Source organism: Triturus cristatus, chromosome 4_1, assembly GCF_964204655.1.
Source record: "Triturus cristatus chromosome 4_1, aTriCri1.1, whole genome shotgun sequence".
NCBI lineage: Eukaryota > Metazoa > Chordata > Amphibia > Caudata > Salamandridae > Triturus > Triturus cristatus.
The window spans coordinates 247,810,051-247,829,442 of NC_140585.1; the positions used below are offsets into that span (position 1 = coordinate 247,810,051).

General features: G+C 42.0%; 2 protein-coding genes across 7 annotated transcripts in view; one reads left to right on the forward strand and one right to left on the reverse strand.

Annotated features, from left to right (window-relative positions):
* Positions 1-18,273, reverse strand: part of CYREN (cell cycle regulator of NHEJ) — a 98,377-nt gene extending 80,104 nt beyond the window's left edge. Inside the window, exons 1-2 of one of the 2 annotated variants that reach the window (XM_085651977.1) lie at positions 17,718-18,273; positions 2,265-2,387 (exon numbers count right to left, since the gene is read on the reverse strand). In XM_085651977.1, the coding sequence (XP_085508103.1) occupies positions 2,265-2,383 (119 nt within the window). In that variant the 5' untranslated portion in view covers positions 2,384-2,387; positions 17,718-18,273. The remainder of the gene's footprint in view (positions 1-2,264; positions 2,388-17,717) is intronic. The other variant, XM_085651978.1, reaches the window with a different exon arrangement.
* A 430-nt stretch (positions 18,274-18,703) lies between these two features.
* The window catches only part of WDR91 (WD repeat domain 91), a 194,654-nt gene continuing 193,965 nt past the window's right edge, over positions 18,704-19,392 (forward strand). For 3 of the 5 annotated variants that reach the window (XM_085651980.1, XM_085651984.1, XM_085651979.1), the window contains exon 1: positions 18,704-18,789. The gene's annotated coding sequence lies outside the window, so the exon portion shown is untranslated. Of the gene's footprint in view, positions 18,790-19,033; positions 19,069-19,392 lie in introns of those variants that run through there. The other 2 variants (XM_085651982.1, XM_085651981.1) reach the window with 2 other exon arrangements.

Sequence of the window (19,392 nt, forward strand, 5' to 3'; positions counted from 1 at the left end):
AATGGGGATGTCGCTCTGTTGTCATACTTACTCCAAGAGTCGGATGCTGCCAGTCAATGCAGAGGTGTTCCCACCTCACCAGTAATTATGATGAGTCAAAGAGTTTTCAGTGTCAAGAGCTTTTGTACCGTGCTGAAAGTTCCTAAACTCTCTTTTTACCATGAATTATGTCGCCAATAGGTGTACTCTCAGTATAGGCTGCCATTAAATTCTAGAAACACGTCCCTGCTATTTTCAAGTAATTTCATTTAATTTTATTTCCAGTATTTGATGTGGATTGGTCTGTTCAACTTATTTTGGTCAGTGGTAGCAGCCAGGAGAGAAGTTCTTCTCTGGCCACTAGAACATCTGTTGTGTTTTGTGCTGTGGTTGCCGATATCTTGAAAGGATGTGTCTCTATTACCCTACTATCTTCAAGTATTTTTCATTGGCAGAGCTCAGGAGATGTACTGCAACTACAGCATAGGATCTGTCTGTCTACCACTGTCAAAACACAATTATAAAGGCATTAAAACAGTCATTCTTGAGTCAGGTGAAAGTATAGCTTTGAGCACATCTGGCAGTGCGCTTAGGCTGAGCATAACAAACTTTGACACTATGGCAAAGATAAACACACATGGGCCTATTCATAAGCTTTACTTTCTAGTAGTACTACAATTGTACGACTCGTGTACTACAAAATGCTATTTACAGACTTTTATGCAAAGACCTCTGTTTCCACCTCTCCAAGCTTTTCTATGTAGAGGTGTCCGCCACAGTTGCAGAGGTCTCCACACATGTATGTAAACATTTTAGTAGTAAATGTGGGAGGAACCAGAAGAATTGCCTGAAAAATGGGGAATACTTACTACTAAATGGGAGGGACTTAAGGAGGGATCTAGGGAGGCACATGTAAATAAAACACCTACCCAAAAAACAGTAAGTCCATTGCTATTTACAAACTGCACTTCTAAAATTATTACAGCAAAAAAGAATGTAGCACAGTTGCAAATGTACTCCAGCCCAGATTTAGAGTAGGTCAAGCACCACACATAGCTATTCACAGGTATGTAGATAATAATGGAAGCAGGGACTTAAAATAACAACCCATTGGAAATAATATTAGATCAAATAAATTATTTCCAGTTTTAAATTACCATTTTATTTTTGTAAGTGTTAAAGGTATATTCAATTTAAAACATTTTTTCTTAAATTAAATAGATTAATATTTGAATTAAACTAAAGTTATTACATGATTGAATATAACAATGAAAGCGGCAGTAGGATTTTTTTAAAGTATTTGAAATAATTCTAAATTACTGTAATATATTGTATTTATTTAATTATTTGGTAAATAGGAATGTAATATATCTAATATATATTACACTGCCTATTTGCCATAGTGCAAGGGATAGAACACACACCTGGTCAGCGCCAGGATACCGTCACGGGCAATATTGCACTTAACAAATACACATAACATAAGACATTTATTTATTAATTTGTTAGATGTATTTCATTATTTATTAAATATTTGATTTGATGAGTTAATGTGCTGTTACATTTAACTTTTTTAGTTCAGGTTAATAATTCTTTTAAGTTAATTTACACTTTTATTTTACTTTAAAAAAGTTTGATTTTTTTTTAAAATAACTATTATACTTTATTACTTTTCCATATACTTTTACCATTGGGAAACCTCCTTCCCTGTGGCGGAGACCTCCAGCTACATGTGATAAGTTACAATCAGTTAATCTTGTTGTAGCAGGTTCAATCCAGGCTCATGTGAGTCAGTACTTAGTAGTAAATGTACACGTGTAAATGTACCTTCCCAAATAGTTCCAATAGGTTACAGGAAGGCACAGCATGATGCAAATGCGATTCTTAAGATGCGAGTCTGTCCAACGCCTGCAGTTACTAAGCAGTGAATGGTGAACAGACACACTTTGGAGCTGGGGGAAAGCACAAATGTCATCCCCGGAGAGAGAAACAAGCAATAAAGCAGTAGGGTAGTGGAGATGTGATACATTTGAAGAAGGGGTGGGGGGAAGTGGCACAGCCAAATTGCTACAGTGGTAGGACACACACAGGAATAGAAAGGAAAGTTAAAAGATTGAGAGCCGGAAACGAAATGGACAAGAAAGCGATTTAATCACGAGCAATGGAAAAAGGCACAATCAATTCAAAGTGTATGCTAAAATATTGGTTACAGTGCTGTCTGCGGCAGATACCAAAGATGTCTATAAGGAACAATGCAACAAGTTGTTATCCTCTCTAAATATTACCTCATCAATGGCCTCTTCTTCTTCACTCGCTTTGAATGGTCCTTTTTCCCATCAGCCTTCGCCTCGCTCATCCATGGAGGGAGCATCCTTTTCTTCGCCTTGGACTCTGACATTTCCATCTCACTAGAACAAGGATTTAAGTTGTGTGAACTTCAACCTATGGCTGAGTGTGTGTACAACTTAACTTGTACTTTTAACTAATTAACGAAAGTACTGTCTTGGTTAAAGTGGTTTATTTCCATTGGTGTTTCTTAAACCTGGGAAGTACTCTTTAGCTCTTGCTCTGCATGTGCATTCTGCCTCTTATGCGAGATAAAACAGCAGGATTAAGGTGCCATCTAGTAGGGGTGCGAAATTAAAAAGAAACAAGGATAGAAAATGTTTTCTCCCTGACAGCTACATCTGCTTGCTAGTTATCGACACAGCAATCTTGGTGATCAAGCAGGCCGAGTGACTTGCAACAACCCATGCAAGTATCTGAAAAGGAGGGATGCATGTTGTGTTTTCATTGGGATGAGGGGTGTTTTCAAACTAGCTACACACAAGATTTTATGATGAAACCCTCGCTAACTTGAAGTTCTAACGATGTGCCTTCCAACATACATATCCATGCATGTACAGTGCAGTACAAGTTGAAAATTCACTCGGCACAAAAGTATAGGTTCAGTGAAATATAACCTAACCTATATAATGAACAATTAAACCAAGACCAGTCACAGATAAAAGGTTACAGGAAATTGAGGGTGGGTTGGGAGAAGTGGAGAGACTTCAGAAATGTCAACCACGAGTGCCGCACAACTGTATCCACAGCCCCCTCCATTCCCTGAAGCAAGTAGTCAGAACATCAAGCAACCAATCAAAGTTACAGTTCAGTACTTTTCCTGAATTGTACCTAGTCCTTTGACATTGCAGTCTGCTCTATTGCGGTCAAGAAAGTTTCTTGCCAACGGTCTGTAAAAAAGTAATAAGCTCTCTCATTACAGATTAGTTTAAGTTTTGACGGTACCATAAAAAGGCACTGTGACCCTCTGCCAACAATTTTTGGTGGTCCTGCTCATGTCGTGAAATATCACCACATTGCTCCCTTTGAATAACAAACCTCTGTTTTTTTCTTTTTTTAAATCAGATGCCCTATGCTGTATTGAGGTCAACAGCTCAGTGTTCCTTCCCCAGGGGTCTTCACAGGAATACAGGCTGAGAACTTCCACTTGCTGAAATTGAAGTATCAATACATTTATGTTCTCTAAATTGGACAACTGCTAATGCCAAGAACTCTCAGCCTGGCAGAGATGGTTACATTATTTAACATCTCTAGATAAGGCAGCCTCTACATTCCTCTTGTTGTTCCAGGGCCTGACCACAATCATTCACCCAGCCCTCAAAATTCAATATTTGCTATTTGGTTTTTCTGACTTTTACCTATGTTTTGGGCCAACTCATCTTTAACTCCTCCAAACTTACCTTAAATGAAGGATTTTTTAAAATATATATTGGAGACGGTGTCCTTCAGATCATGAAGTTGATCTCGGAGCAGTGATTCTCCTTCTGTTGAGTTGGCAGAAGGGGGCTTTTCCAAACCTGATCCTTTAAATTGTATCTAGAGAGAAGAAGGTGCCATATAGTTTGAATGTCTGTGTTGTCTTTGGTGCGTTTAAGTTTTAAATAATTTGGTATGTGATGTACTAAAGCTCCCTGCCAAGGGCAACCCTGTTAACGTTGAAAATAAACCAAATCTTGCATGCCACGGAATGAGAGCAGAAGGGTACATCAGAACTCATTGTTGTTCTTTCATTCAGAAGTCTAAATTTCCTTGGGCACCCCAGCCCTGCTCTAACGCAACCTTCAGGTCCCTGGGCTAAAACATTTGCTGTGCTGAGCACTTGCAGGCCCCCTCTGGATCTTGTTCTGTGATTTGCCTTGAGTGGTCTTTGTCCTCTGCTCTTCAGATTGACATGATATCAGGTGTCCTCTGTCAACGGTTGTCTGCATTGTGGTCTACTTAGTAGGCCTTAATTCAGCATCACAGCAATATCTTAGACAGCTTCATAAAGCAGACTATGTTTCTGCATACTATTTAGTTTATTAAAGTGCTGGTGATTTAGGAGGCTTAGAACTCACTCTTGGGAATGACAAGGGCTCCAATACATAGCGTAAGAGGAATCCACAGGTTCACTCCACATCACATTGCCCTGAAAGACAAACTAAATCAGAGCCTCTGATCAAGCTGGTTTACACCGTTTTTGTGGGAAGCTTAGGGGAACATGGCGGCCGCTAGTTAGTGCCGGGCGGTCGCGGACTCCCCCTCTCCTGACGGTAGGAAAAATTTGCACTATAGATGGACGAAGCCTCGGAATGCCGATCTCGGGGGTGAAGTGCAAATAGTTTGTGGATCGATTACCTGGTGTGCATCGGCTTCTCCGGTGGTCTCTGGCCCGCGTTTTGAGGTCGGCTGCCGCTGGGACGATTTTCGCTGTGGCCATGGTGGTTAGAGACGCCGATCTGCCACCGAGAGGTGGGATCTGGGCGGAGGCGGCGTTACGTATTGCCAGGCGTCGTCGCGCGGCAGCTAGGATCAGCTTCCCCGGATGCGGAAGCCCTTGTACGGTCTCAGTTGCGGTGGCGGCCGGCGAAAAAGTAAATGCCCAGGAAAACGGTAAGGAAGACGCCGAGGAGAAGCAGCGCCCCTCGCAAATGACCCCGGTAAAAAAAAAGAAGAAGGGGGCACGGGGGCTGCTCTTAGAGGGTGGGAATGTAGGGAATGAAGCTGATAGCGGTAGTGGAAATCTTGGTGCTCAACAGTCTTTAGGGAGTGCGGGGAGCTCTGTGGCTGTAGGTACAGAAGGGAGTAGCAGCACCCTTAATAGATACACTTTGCGTCGGAGAGGTCTTTGGGAGCAGGACTTGTCTTGCACTGAAGCGCCACTCAATATATCACAAGTGGAGAAAACGACTATCCGACCTCACGTAATAGAGAAAAAAAAACATAAAACCCGTAAAATCTTTAAAAACGAAACATAATCAACCCAAGTAAATCAACCAAGTGAGTACTAGGGTTACGCCATCTCTCCGCACTTACTTTAAAGTTCAAGCCCAGACACGTGTCCAAACTGCCCAGGACCCACATAATCACGATTATGAGAGAATAAACGGTGGTTTGGGAGCCATGGAGCAGGGAAACGACATGATTCGGCTGGAGAATAGGTTTTCCAGCTTAACAGATATGGAGGACGCATTAGTAGCACCACAAATCAGCATTGCAGAACAACATTCAGAGCAGCAAAATTCAGAAATCATTAGCGCTAGCTCCAATTCCACTTCTGCTTCCAGTTTAATTCTAACCCCTGCTATAAGTACTTCCCCAGATAAACTGCTATGTCAATCAGCCGAGCAGGGAGGAGGAGCAGGAGGACAGGCGACAGGGCCTAGCTCCACCACAGAGAATCTACTCTTAAATCTGATCTCCGAGATGAGAGAAAAATTCACGACATCTGAAAAAAAACAGCAAAAGATCCAGGGGGCCTGCGAGTCGCTTGAATTGAGAATCAATGAAGTAATGGGCAGAGTGGAAGCAGTAGAAGCTACAGTTGAAGACCTCTCAAGGCAGGTTAAGGAGAATATAGTGGAGATCAAGAGACTAAAAACGAAAGAAAGAGCATTTGCGGACAAACTGGAGAGTTTGGAGAACAACGTTAGAAGGAATAACCTTCGGATTCTAAACATTCCAGAAGATCTTGAGGGAAGAGACATAAAAACTTTTGTAATCGATCTCCTAAATGACTTCCACCCTGAAATTGGGAGGTCGATTTTAGAAAACGATATCCAAAGAATTCACCGAGACCCCTTTACTAAAAAGCCCGGAAGGAAAAACCCCAGGAAAATACTAGTAAACTTTAAAACATATTCCATAAAAGAAAAGGTTCTTTCAGAAGGGTTAAAAAGGAGGGTTTACAATAAGGGGGACCGGTCCTTCCGCATTAGATCGGATATCTCACGCACCACACAGGAGAGGCAGTGGGAACTGGGAAAACAGATAGAGGAATTGAAGGCCCTGGGAGACACTGCAAAGCTCCAATTCCCTGCCTCTCTGAAAGTGATGTGGGACAACAAAATATTTAATTTTAGAGACCCCGAGGAAGTCAGCACTTGGATTAATCAGATTAAAGGCCCGTCCAATTTATTAATGATTAAGTCATAAATTCTATCCTATCCGTCAGGGGAGGGTGTGAGCCCATTGGAAAGAGACTTAATATGTCTCTAGAGTTGAGGGAGGGTTCCCCAGGGAGGGAAGGGGTGGGGGGGTTCAAGAGAAAGCACATAAAACTTAAAACTCAGAATTTTTTTTTTTACCACAGGGCGGGGGAGCATATGGGAGAAAAATGTTAAAAAAACGTCCTCAGTCACAAAATACTGCTCTAGAAACCACGATATCGTAGGTAAGAAGATACTCTTAATGGATCTCATGATAAAGTATGGATAAGTATGGATAGAGTACAAAATTTAAAAATCCTATCTTGGAATGTGAATGGGCTTAGGTTTTTTCCTAGAAGGAAGAAAGTTTTGGAATATTTGCGTATTACTATTCACGACATCATACTCATTCAGGAATCACATCTTATTAAGGAAGAGTGGGCTGGAATACTTAAAGATCATAAATGGATAGAGCACTGTTTCTATTCAACACAAAAGACGCCGACAAAAGGTGTAGCTATCATTTTAAAGAAAAATATCCGAGCATCTATCAGGAATGTACCGCAGACACTCATGGTAGGTGGGTAACCGTTAGGGCAAAAATTAATGCAACTTGGTTTACGTTTGCCAGTTACTATGGCCCCAACACTGACGACCCAACTCATCTTCAATCTCTGTTCCTCCATCTGGGAGATGTAAATGATCGTATCATTATGGGAGGAGACTTTAACGTATCTTTAAATCCCAATTATGATTCTACGTCTAAAAGAGCCGCAGGAGCCACATCAAAAACCCGTAAAGCCCTACAACAACTAATGACTGAGGGAGGACTTTTGGATATATGGGGTGAAAGGAGATCTACATCAAGGTCTGTAGGGGAAAAATGTACCATTCATAATAAGAAATGTGGCCACTTTTCAAGGATCGACTTCTTTCTGGTGGATCATACCACCAGTAAAGATACAACCAAAGTCACACATTTGCCAGACATCTGTCCGACCACTCAGCGGTACTCCTGGAAGTTGCTCTACCAAAGCGCTCTCTACCAAGAAGGTGGACTCTGAATCGTGCAATACTCCTTGATCCCTTTATTATTGATAGGTTGAAAATAGCCACAAAGGAATTTTTCATATTCAACGTAAACTCAGCTGCCCATCATATCGTCTGGGATTCATATAAAGCCTTTCTAAGAGGCTTATTGACCTCTTTCTCTATAACATACAATAAGAAAGCAAGGAAGGATATTGAGGTAATGGAAGCTAAAATCACTAAAAAAACAATAGCATTACAACGAGCGCCAAATGATCCAAATAGAAGACAACAATTATCTCTAGCCAAGAATGAGTTAATAGACCACCTAGAGGCAATAAATAAAAAGAAATGGGAGGCAAGTAAACTTGCCCATCATGAGTACGGAGAGGGTTGCGGTAGATTCCTAGCATGGAAAACTAAATCAGACTACGTCCGAAATATGGTGAAGAGCCTCAAATGTTCAAGTACTGGGACAACTATTGAAGAGGATTCCGAGATTGAGGAGGCTTTCGTCCGTTTCTTTTTAGATTTATACTCTGAAGACTTAACCCCGAGTAAGAAAAGCCTGGAAGCCTTCTTCCAAGATCTTCAACTCCCTATTCTTTCGACTGCTGATAGCAATAGTCTAAATAATCAAATTAGGTTAGAAGAAGTGTCGCAGGTTATCAAAAATCTAAAAAAAGGGAAAGCACCTGGCCCAGATGCCATCCCGAACGAAGTTTATATCATTTTGAAAGAAGAGCTAACACCCTTTCTACTCCAACTTTTTAATTCTGTGTTTTCCCTGGCTCAGGAGGAGTTGCCGGCATCCTGGAATGAGGCCACAATAACAATTATTTTAAAACCTAATAAGAATCCACAACTTTGTGAATCATACAGACCTATTTCCCTTTTAAATAGTGAAGATAAACTTTATAGCCAACTCCTCACTAAGAGGCTAGATAAAGTCGCTGGTTCCATAATACACCCCGACCAAAGGGGTTTTATGAAGGGGAGACAATTGCATGAATTAACCCACGACCTTATCGGCGCAATAGATCTAGCAAACTTATATGAGATTCCACTGGCAGTTCTAACATTTGACGCTGCTAAAGCTTTTGATAGGGTCAGTTGGCCCTTTCGAATAGAAGCAATCCAACGCTTCAATCTAGGTAAAATCTTTGTAGCAGCAATAAAGGCTCTTTACAATAACCCTTCTGCCAGGATTCTAGTTAATGGGACCCTAACAAAACAATTTAAAATTTCCCGTGGGACTAGACAGGGTTGCCCCCTTTCTCCCCTTCTCTTCAATATGTACATCGAACCACTGGCATGCAAATTAAGATCTTGTCATAATATTTCCCCCTTTGGTTGTATGGGCTGGGAAAGGAAAATAGGTCTATATGCGGACGACCTTATGGTCCTAACAGGAGATTTAGAAAAAGCACTTCCTGAGATCTGAGATCAGTTGGAGAGTTTTGGGAAAGTTTCGGGATATTCTATAAATCAGCAGAAAACTGAGCTAATGATATGGAATTCCTCTTATAAAAGTGATCTGGTAAAACATCAAATAAGATACCGTGGGCTTCAAATTATTAAGAACATAGATACGATAGCTCAGCTAAACTTTGATAAAACGGTTGCAAGTGTAAGACAGCAGTTACAGATACGGGACCTTCTCCCTCTTTCTATCGTAGGCAGATCCAACCTGCTGAAAATGTCAATTCTACCTAGATTCACCTTCTTATTTGATACTATTCCCTTAGAATTCTCTAAAAGTTGGTTTAAGGACCGCAGGGCTATCTCCTTAACGTATAAAAAAGTAATTAATAATCGCACTGACACAATGCTGAAAACACGAGCCAAGTGGGAAACGGATGTGGGCGACATGACCGACGAGGACTGGAGGGACGCGCTCGCTTCCCCTCGGGAGGTGGCGATACCTATGCGACTTCGCCTAGTTCAGCTCAAAGTTCTGCACCGTGTGTATTTTGATGCAATCCTGCTGTGTAAATTAGGAAAACGTCCCGATGAGCTCTGCCTACGAAACTGTCAGCAGGTCGGTACATTTACCCATATTCTGTGGGCCTGCCCCCCTATACAGCACTATTGGACAGAAGTCACCCGACAGATGGCGAGGTCCATCGGTAAGCCAATCGCCCCCTCTCCTCAGCTATGCCTCTTAAAAGTGTGGGATACTACGGACCTTACCCAAGCGGAGCAGGAGTGGGCGGCGTTGGGTTGGGCCATTGCTAAAAGGAATATCGCCCAGAAGTGGGGGGTGGCTGCCTTGCCGTCGCGGTGCACCTGGGCCAAGGATATGGATCTAGCTTTGGTGGCGGAAAAAACGGTTTATAAGGGTCGAGGCTGCCCTAAGAAATGGGACCTCAAATGGGGACGCTGGAATAAATATCGGGGGGACATCTGTATTTCTCCTACAGTAGAACTTCGACGAGAGAGACAGGCTATCCTGGATGAAATGGGAGCAGGGGCGGTGGCCTGAATCCTTAGGGGCGCCTAGCTTGGACAGTGTGTGATGGAGCCCCCAGGTCTTTAAATGTTCTGGGAACCACCTTCATGATGTTTCACTGCTTGCTTTGTTTCTGTGCTTAATTCCCTTGCTGTACTACTTGTCGTCTCCAATGCCCAAATATGTACTCCGCCTGTACACTGTGCCAATTGAGTGTCATGACTGCTGCAATGTTGTGGATTTTGATTTTAATAAAAATGTTATTTAAAAAAAAAAAAAAAAGTTGGTTTAAGAAGGTACAAGGCTTATTTTCCTCCTTTATATGGGGTAGGAAAAACCCTAGAATTTCCCAAAAGAAACTCAGGAGGAAAAAATCTAAGGGTGGAATAGCTACTCCTGATCTATACCTTTACTATTGCGCTTTTCATCTTAAGAATTCACGCCAACTTTTAAACGATAGTCAGACCTACTCACCTCTTTTTACTGCCTTAACACTTGCTTATAATATACAAGCGGACTCCTTTCTTTTTAAAATTTGGACATCTGAAATTTTTCAAAAAGGTTAGACTGAAGATTCTCAAAGCAGCTATTAGAGTATGGGTTCAAGTGAGAGCACTACTAGATATTCCCTACTATAATGAAGAAACGCCGATATGGGATAGTCCGGGTACTCCGGCTTGCCTACAAGATGCCCTCACACTTACCCTACGTAGAACCGGGATACTAAGATGGGGAGAGATAATAGTGGACAATGAGCTAATCCCTTGGCAGTGCTTTTCTACTTTAACTAATAACTCAGTTTCTCGATTTAAGTATCTGCAAATTCTAAGTTGGGCCAAATCAATTAGCAAAGAAAAGGCTGGGAATGGAGATCTGGTCAAAGGAATCAGCACTAGACCAGCACGAAAGGAAGTAGCAGCATGGTACTGGCTAATGATCGAGACTGGAGAGGAAAAAATTAATTATTTTACAGAGAGCTGGAAGAAGGACATGCCGGGCGAGGACCTCGAAACTCTCGTATCTATGTCTTCTCTTTGGTCATACGTGAAAGCTGGCCCCCTAAAAAGAAATCATCTCTTTACTGTGCACAAGGCTTACTGGACACCACTGAAATTATCTAAATTGGGGAATAGAGCGACAAAGAAGTGCCCGAAGTGTGACGAAATCAATGTAAATGAGGTACATATGTTTTGGCAGTGTCCTTCGTTGGAGCTCTTCTGGGAACACGTGAGTAAGATCATATCTGAAATTATGGGAAAAGAGGTTAGATTAACAGTACCTGTCATTTTTGGGGTAACTCCATGGGGATAGACAATTTGGCTCTATGAAGAAATCAGAAGGCACTTCTTTTTGTCTTGATCCTTCTGGCACGTAGGGAAATTTGTATAAAGTGGATCTTATCTATTCCACCTACTAAATCTGAATGGATAAGCTCAGTTCAGCGCATCTCAACTCTAGGTCGAGCAAGTAAGAGGGTTAAAAAGACCAAATTCTGGGATTTATGGGATAACTGATTTATAACTTATATATACAACCCATAGTTTCTAATTGTATGTGTACTGACTTTTCTCCATCATCTTCTGATCTGTATAGATTTGGCTACTTATCATCTACTATTGGATTTATTTAGGTAAAGAAATACAATTTATACACCCTTTAGTCCAATGACTATGAACTTGCTCTCTGGGCCGAGATGATGGGAAGCTAGCTATAGCTAGGAGTGAATGCCTCTTGAACGAGGAGGAGTTTTGGTCATGTTGGATAAGCCCCTTCTGAAGACACCTCCCCCGGGGGTCAAACTTTACACATCCTTCAATGAGAAGAGACCGGGGGTAGATGTTTCTTCTCTTTGGGCTATAATATGGTCTAAGAAGCTCAATCTTCCCGAATTAAGAGCATGTTTTGTGGTATGAGGACACACACAAAAAAAAAGCTTGTTTACACCTAGAGACACGGACTCGTGTGTGGATACATTAGGACCCTAGCAGCATAAAAGTCTTAAACTGCTGGCTATCAGTGCGTTCATTGACCCATGGACAGGCAGACCACCAACAACAGGGACAACAATTTAGTTTCAAGATTTATCAAACGAACATGCATTCCAAAGTCCAAAGACTGAGAAAATCAGACACTACTGGAAAGATAAAGAGTGGGAGGAATTCTATGTGAAATGAATCATTAGAAAAGCCTTCTGTACAGTCTACAAGCAAACTGCCATCTGAAAGATACTCCGCCCATCTAATCATGTTCCAAGCCATATGAATAGTCCCGACCAGCAACTACCAGTGTTCGAAAGACGTCCTTGTGAATGCTACCAGTGTTAAAACCACCCAGTGTCACTGGCACTCATTATCGCAGCATGCACTAACATTGCGCTATTACTATAGAAGCGAGCCGATCTTCCTTCGGTCATCTGCAACAACCGTAACTCTAAACAGGAAAGATTTCCATACCGGTTTACAAATGGAGCTTGGAGTGAGTAAAAACACGAACGCTAGTGTGAAGTGCTTGTAAACTAACAAAAAAGTAGTTAATAAAACAGTTGCTAAAATGGGAGCACTGGATGGATAGTAGTAATTGGTCTGTGATCTTAAGGAGGGCTAAACATAGGAAGAGGTATGATGCATGCATGTCATAGACAAATGGGGAGAAACAATGAGAGCGATGATGTGGTCAACAAATGGGAAGCCCTTTGGGCGAGCTGAAGCCCAAAATGTTCGAGACAGAACATGTGCTGTCCAGAGCCGAGACATAAAAATAACACTGGGGGAGCCATTACTTTTTTGCCACTGGAAAAACATTTCTCCAAACTCAACAATCCTTTTCCTGCCAAGCTTGGGGATTCCCATTTATTTTATCACCCTACCAAATTATTTACTCCATTATACCTAATAAAGACCACCTAACTCGCTTCAGTGGGATTTACTCCTGCATAATTATACACAGTTGTGGTGTACAGTTACACTGGAGTGGTTGCATTTACACTTAAGTCCAGCCATTTTTCAGTAAATGTATGTTCTTTGTCAAAAGGGCTTTATGAATTGGGATCGGAAATCCATGGAAGTCCATGAATGGGAAACAGCTTCATGTGTCCGCTAGTGGGGCGTGGGTTAACCAAGAATTTCCCTGATAGACTGATGGCAGTAACTGAAAGCTGCTCAGGCATTTTTTGAAAGGAGGGCGTTTTTAGATAAGAAATTGCCATTTTCTTTAACACATAATCTGTTTTTGCAAATTGTATACCCCCCTCGAGGACAATGCTCCATTAAAGGAAAGTAATAGACATTAAGGAGCATCTAATAATTCTGAATACGGGTAATGTAGCAAAGGTACCATGGACCCTAAGGCAAGCAAGAAAATTGGTTTGTCTGCCTCCAGGATGGATATTAAAAGATACTCATGCATACTGTGCAGTCGGACATGCACACCCATTGACCATGGTGCCGCTACACCTACTGCACTGATAGTTGCTGCCTTGATACAAATATTTTGTGGGATTTGACATGTCGTTGTAGAATGATTGCTACAAAGCTGTGTGTGGGTATGATTGCAGTGAACTGTATTTAGGCAAAGTGCATTCATCCCAATGAAATGGATGAATGGCATCTGCTAGTTTGCGTTTGTGTGCTATATTAGTTGCTCAATAATTAACTAAGAGGATTGGAGATTGGTTTCTTGTTTTAGGGTGTAGTTTATTGCAATAATGAATCAGGTTGCAAATGTGTCAAACATCACTTTGCATGTAAATTATTGACGAACCGGAGAACCTGTTTTTTAGGTCTCGCCTAGCTATCGCGTAAGCGATCGCTATGCGAGACTATAGTAAGGGGCTCCCAAAAGTGCTCCCAAAAGCGGATTGCATGGCGAGCACGCGCACAATCACGTGCATCGTGCCGCCATGCAATCCGCTTTTGTGAAGCGCTTCAGCCCACTGGCGACGGGCGTGCGGTTACGCGCACAATGACGAGCAGAGGCGCCATATGGCTTTCCTCTCTCGTCATGGTGCGTGCACATCGCACACCACTCGCCAGCCAGCCTGCTTTCACTTTTGCGCCTCAATGCTCCTCCCCCTCCTCCACCACAGAGCGCATCTCGCGGCCCCTTCCTGTATGCGAGGCTCGCCGGGGACTTAGCCCAGATTAGAAGGATTACAATTTATGGACTACAACTAGCAAAAGGATGTGTATCAAAAGCAGTAACTGGTTTCTCAACATAAAATGCAAATCGGTGATCAGCATGTTACTCGATGTGCTCTGCAGCACATTAACTCTCTGTTCCTTTAGGAGTCAAACTGTGCCTAGCCAATACACAGATCACTCCAGAAGGTGCATTAACCACGAGAATTACCTTACTGTTATTGTTAGCCCTTGAATATAACTGGGCACACCAAGATCGCTGCAGCAGGTTTCATAATCGCATAAGATATTTTACAAATGCGCCTCTTTGTTACCAAACAAGTAAACCAGAACACACTTTCGGTCACAATTGTCCTAGTTGCTTATTTCTTTATCACCGTTTTGTATTTTAATACATGTATACGTTAACTGTTGGAACCAATTTTAAAAACTCCATCCTCTTTTCTCTGCAACACCTGACCTCCGATCCCAAAATATTTCAGTACGAATACCACACATAGGAAAACGATTATTACTCGCCCACTTTTCCGCGAACTTTCTACAGTAGGTCTTAAGCATTCTAACACTAGACCGCACATTAGGAGGTAACGTCACTTGAAGAAGCCATGTTAGTAGTAGCTGCATCAATCAATGTACTAGGATACAACCTCTGAAATGCCGCTACCCAAGGAAAGCAAGCCATAGGGTGTTTCAGAAACACGTGCAATTGACGTTAAATGGGAGGAGGGGTGACGAAATCGCCTACCTCTTACACCCGAATGGGACCCCATTCTTTCACGCGCAGTGAGTTGTTTCTGAACGCGCTGAAGGGCAAGTGGGTGCAACCGCGGGAGTATAGTTGGTATCGCAAGAGTTGTAGCTGTCTGGACGCCAATAGGGTGAAACAGTTCAACGTCACTCTTGAAGGCACAGGAGTCGGACTGCAGTTGGAATAGTCCATTTTCTTTCTTCTGGAGGCAGTGAACCTTTAGTCCGTATTGTTGTGCTTTAAATAAACATCGTTCACGTCCCCTCTTTCTATTAGATATTAAACCAAAGCGTAGGTCGCATGGGTGTCTGTGCCTGCCTTACACGCCTAATCTGATATCAGTTTGTTGCACTGTCCTGGATCCAGCTGAGACCACCGAATGGAAATCGAATGTAGTCTCACGCACCATGGATGTTGTTTAGGGCAGACTCTTCAAGATGGAAAATAAATGTGTTGCCCAAGACCATAGGTCTGTGTGAGAAACGTGAAGAGCACTACGAAGCAAGGATGGGCAACTTTCATTTTTACTGACCTTAAATCACGCAGGAAGACCCTCAGTGCATGGATGAGATAACTAATTTTTCAGCGAGTTCCAACCTGGCACTAGAGTTTACATTAGCTACAGCAGTGGTCGAAGTGGGGGAAAAAAAGTAGGGGAACTCTGGGCGGAGAATCAGAGGGTGGGAATAACCTGAGGATTGGATCAGTGGCCGGAGTCAGAGGTGTGACCAGGATTGCAAAACATCCCAATCTTTAGTATTTGTTTGGCCTTTCACTGACCAGTTACAGCTTATTATGTTATGTAATTCAACCAATGGATACACATGATTATTTAACGATTAATATGAGTTATTGCCATAAAAATAAATTCTCAAAGTGGGATATGTTTCTAATCACAGAATGTCCCAAATATGCTTAAAAGTGGAAGCACAAGCCATTTGTTTCCGAGCCATGGATTTTCTGTCGTCAGCAATATACACAGAGACAATCAATTTTACATGTGTAAATCACTGTATGGGAAATGTTACATAAGACAAAGGACTACAAGGTGTAGGAGTCACCTGACAACCATATTAGTAGGCAGTATAGTTTAATAGTGATTGATCTGGAGAAACACAAACTTAGAATTTAAAACGTAATACCATGATTGGGGGTCACTTTAATAATCATTATTGATTCCTATCCAAATGAACACTTTTTGCAACATCAGGATAATCAAAGGCTTAGGGAAAAAAGCCACAAAGCTCTAGTTTATACCTTGCAGTTTGTATGCAGCTCTAAGATGAAAGTTAATAGCTCACTGTCCTTTGTTAGGATTTTAACTTATAAACTGCAAGTAGCAAAAGGATCTTACTGACAAAAGCAGTAACCCACTGACCTTTTTACAATATGTGCACGTTGTGATGGGCATGGTACAGGTTCTTAGCAGCAGGCACATTAACCCTCTGCTCTATCTATGCTGAGGAAATGCCTAGTACTTCCAAACCTCGGGATATTTAGGGTCCGCTCACTGCATACCTGTTGACTATCATGGAAGTCTGATTGCTCATGTCATTAATGTACTGTAATCCTCTACTGCCACATTGTATACCTGATTGATTACTATCAAGTGTTTGTCTGTCTACGATTGTCATCTAATTCATTGCCGATATCTCCTGCCACCCCGAGTGTACGAACTGTTAATGTGTCATCAATTGCTACAGCATAACCATCTGCATGTGTTCTTTTTGAATCTGAAATTGAAATAAATTGATTAAAAAAAAATAACCCTCTGCGCTATCTTTCCATGAGTCAAAACTTCCACTAGACAAAACTCCGATCTCGCTCAAGGAAGTCTTTTATTCACTGGAGTTATCATGACATTTTTATTATTGCCGAAAATTGCTATAGGCCAGGAAAGGAGGCAGCAAGTGCTTTTAAAACCATAATATACAACGACCCCACTCAAAGTCAGCACCCGTTGCGGTCACACCGGTCGCACCGCCCTAGAGCCAGCTCTTCTCAAGGGTCCTGTGACCTCAGTGTCAGAGGCATTGTTGATTTAGGGTCTGCTACTTCGTAGGCCTGTCTGCAAGACTGGAGGTGAACTTCAGTATGGATTGTGGTGGGCAAGCCTTCAAGGTGAACCCACACTTGCCACTGCTAGGGTCCACCTGCTGGTGTTAAGACACCAGGGCTTTTCCGGATTTGCAGGGCCTTCTAAGGTCTAGCATGGAAATGTGCTCCCTCAGGAGAGTGGTCTGGGGGACTGCTCATGAAGGCTGAACCTGGTTCCCCAGTTCTAAATTCGGCAGCTCTGCCCCCAGTGCTACATCCTCTCCCTCACTGAACACCATACTGCCCCACTGAGACAAATTCACACTGCCTTTTAGGCAATCCAATTTGACTTGCTATAAACAACTGGATGCGACTCAATTCAAATTACGCACTAGGCAAGAGCAATATGCTCCCTAAAGGAAATAGTAACAAGCATTTGCAATGCAATCGGTCTCGCATTTATACGATTTTGAGCTATTGACATTGCAAATAACAATGCCTTTTATATTTGTTTTCGTTTTAAAAACATAAATAAAAGGCATTGTCACTTACAATGCCAATAGCTTTAACTCGTGTAACTGCGAGACCTATTGCATTGCAAATGCTTGTTAAAAGCAAGTCAATAGGTACTGTCCGTGTTTAATTTGATGCAGGTGGGGCACACATTTTGCAGGACCGACACACATTGTTCCTCAACAGGCTTTAATCCAGAACAAGAGAGAGAAAAACAAAGAGGGAGGAAGTGAAAAGGCATGGTAGGGAGGACGCCAGCTCTACAGACTCTCGGCCACTACACGAATGGTATCATAACAATGCAGAAAGTGCAAATACAAAATATATACACTACTAAAATAACTACTCACCAGAGTATAATCTTTTATCAAAAATGACTCAGGGCTGCTTCACGCTTATTCAATCAAAACGTAGTTACTTTGCTGAAATGCTTCTGAAAGTATTAGGTACAGTCAATAAGTCATAGCCTGGGTAAAGGCGATCTACATGTTTGTCTCTGGTAGTTCATGAAGTATCTCAGACTTTTCAGTCCCAAAGACGTTGATATAGCGTGGTTTTGTAGGGTAGGCTCCCTTAAATCAATGCAGAAAGCGTTTACCAGTCCTGCTCACGCCGGTCCATTCACTGGGAGTATGCCTCGAGTCACTAACACACAAGCATGCACCAAGTACAAAACAGCTGGCTGTATTTGAACCGAGGTATTTACATGGCTTCAAAATACCGCTCGGAGGCGCACTGATTGGCCCGCAAGTATCTTAATGGATCGCTGCCACCAGATTATACTGTGAGTGAAACTAAGAGGAAGTTTTGGACTTTAGAGAAATGAAAGCGGTCTCTCAACCTCTTCACGGTGGCAGCACAGTACATATCATGTTTCATTGTTGCTGAATCGTGACAGTGAAAATGAACATAAAAAAAGGACAATCTGTACTGGCTCCTAACAAAACTTCGTCCATCTTAAACGCAAGCCTAATGTTTTTCTGTACTGCTGAAGTTGCCGATTAGTCTTGCAAAAAGTTTATCTTTCCACATAAATTGAAACAATGAAGGCATCCTTTGGTATATTTAAAAGTATAACTAGTTCGAGAAATTGTAAAAAGAAAAAAAAAGGATGGTCTCGTGCTCATGTTTGACTGAATTTAACACATGTATATAAAATGCTCTAGAAATAAGGCACTTATTTGTTATAATGTATTTAACGAGTCTGATCTAAATCCTTGGGATATTCATATTCATACATCTCAGTCGCATGTTTAAAACTGCTTGCCTCGTTACGCAAGCCCGTCTTTGCTTTCGATGCGAGTCCTCCCCTCTTACTGAGCCGGGGGCTCGAAGGGTTCACGTGACGTTTGAACTGACGTCTGTCATATGACAGGCAGGGAAACCTGGTGGTAGAAAGAAGATCCTTAAGAGCGCACTTCGGTAGGTACACTACTGGTGCGTTTTGAGGGAGTCATAATTTCTGAAAGAAGAGTCTGTTTTGTAACAGCGTTGTGATATAGTACAAGGAGGGAGCTGGTGATTTAAGAACGATTGCCGGCAATGTTAAATTAGGGGACGAAAGAGGGAAGTTTCTGGTTGTGTGAGCCACGGGAGCTCTTGTATTCAGAGGGAGAGTTGGTCCTGTCAGAGGAGGGACGTTGATGTTGGGAGGAGGACGTTGAAGGCAAAGTATGAGATGAAAGGTGGTAATTGTGAACGGTTAGTGTGTACGTAAGGCCCCCACCCCTCCCCTTCCAGTGTGCATTTCAAGTTTAGGGAATACACACTTCAGTGGTTATTACATGCAGAGTAAACAACGGAAGTGATTGCATGGAATTATAATGTCTGGTTTTCAGTAGCGAGTTACTGAAGGGATGCTTTTGTTTGAGATGCTATAACGTTTTCTGTCGCGATATAACCAGTAGTTTTCATTTATTTTTTATTTTGATCTGCTAGTTGCAGGTTAATATATACAGTGTCATATGTTTTCTCTTATAGGGAATTGAAGAAAATAGGGGTTTTTAAATGTAATAGACAAATTCG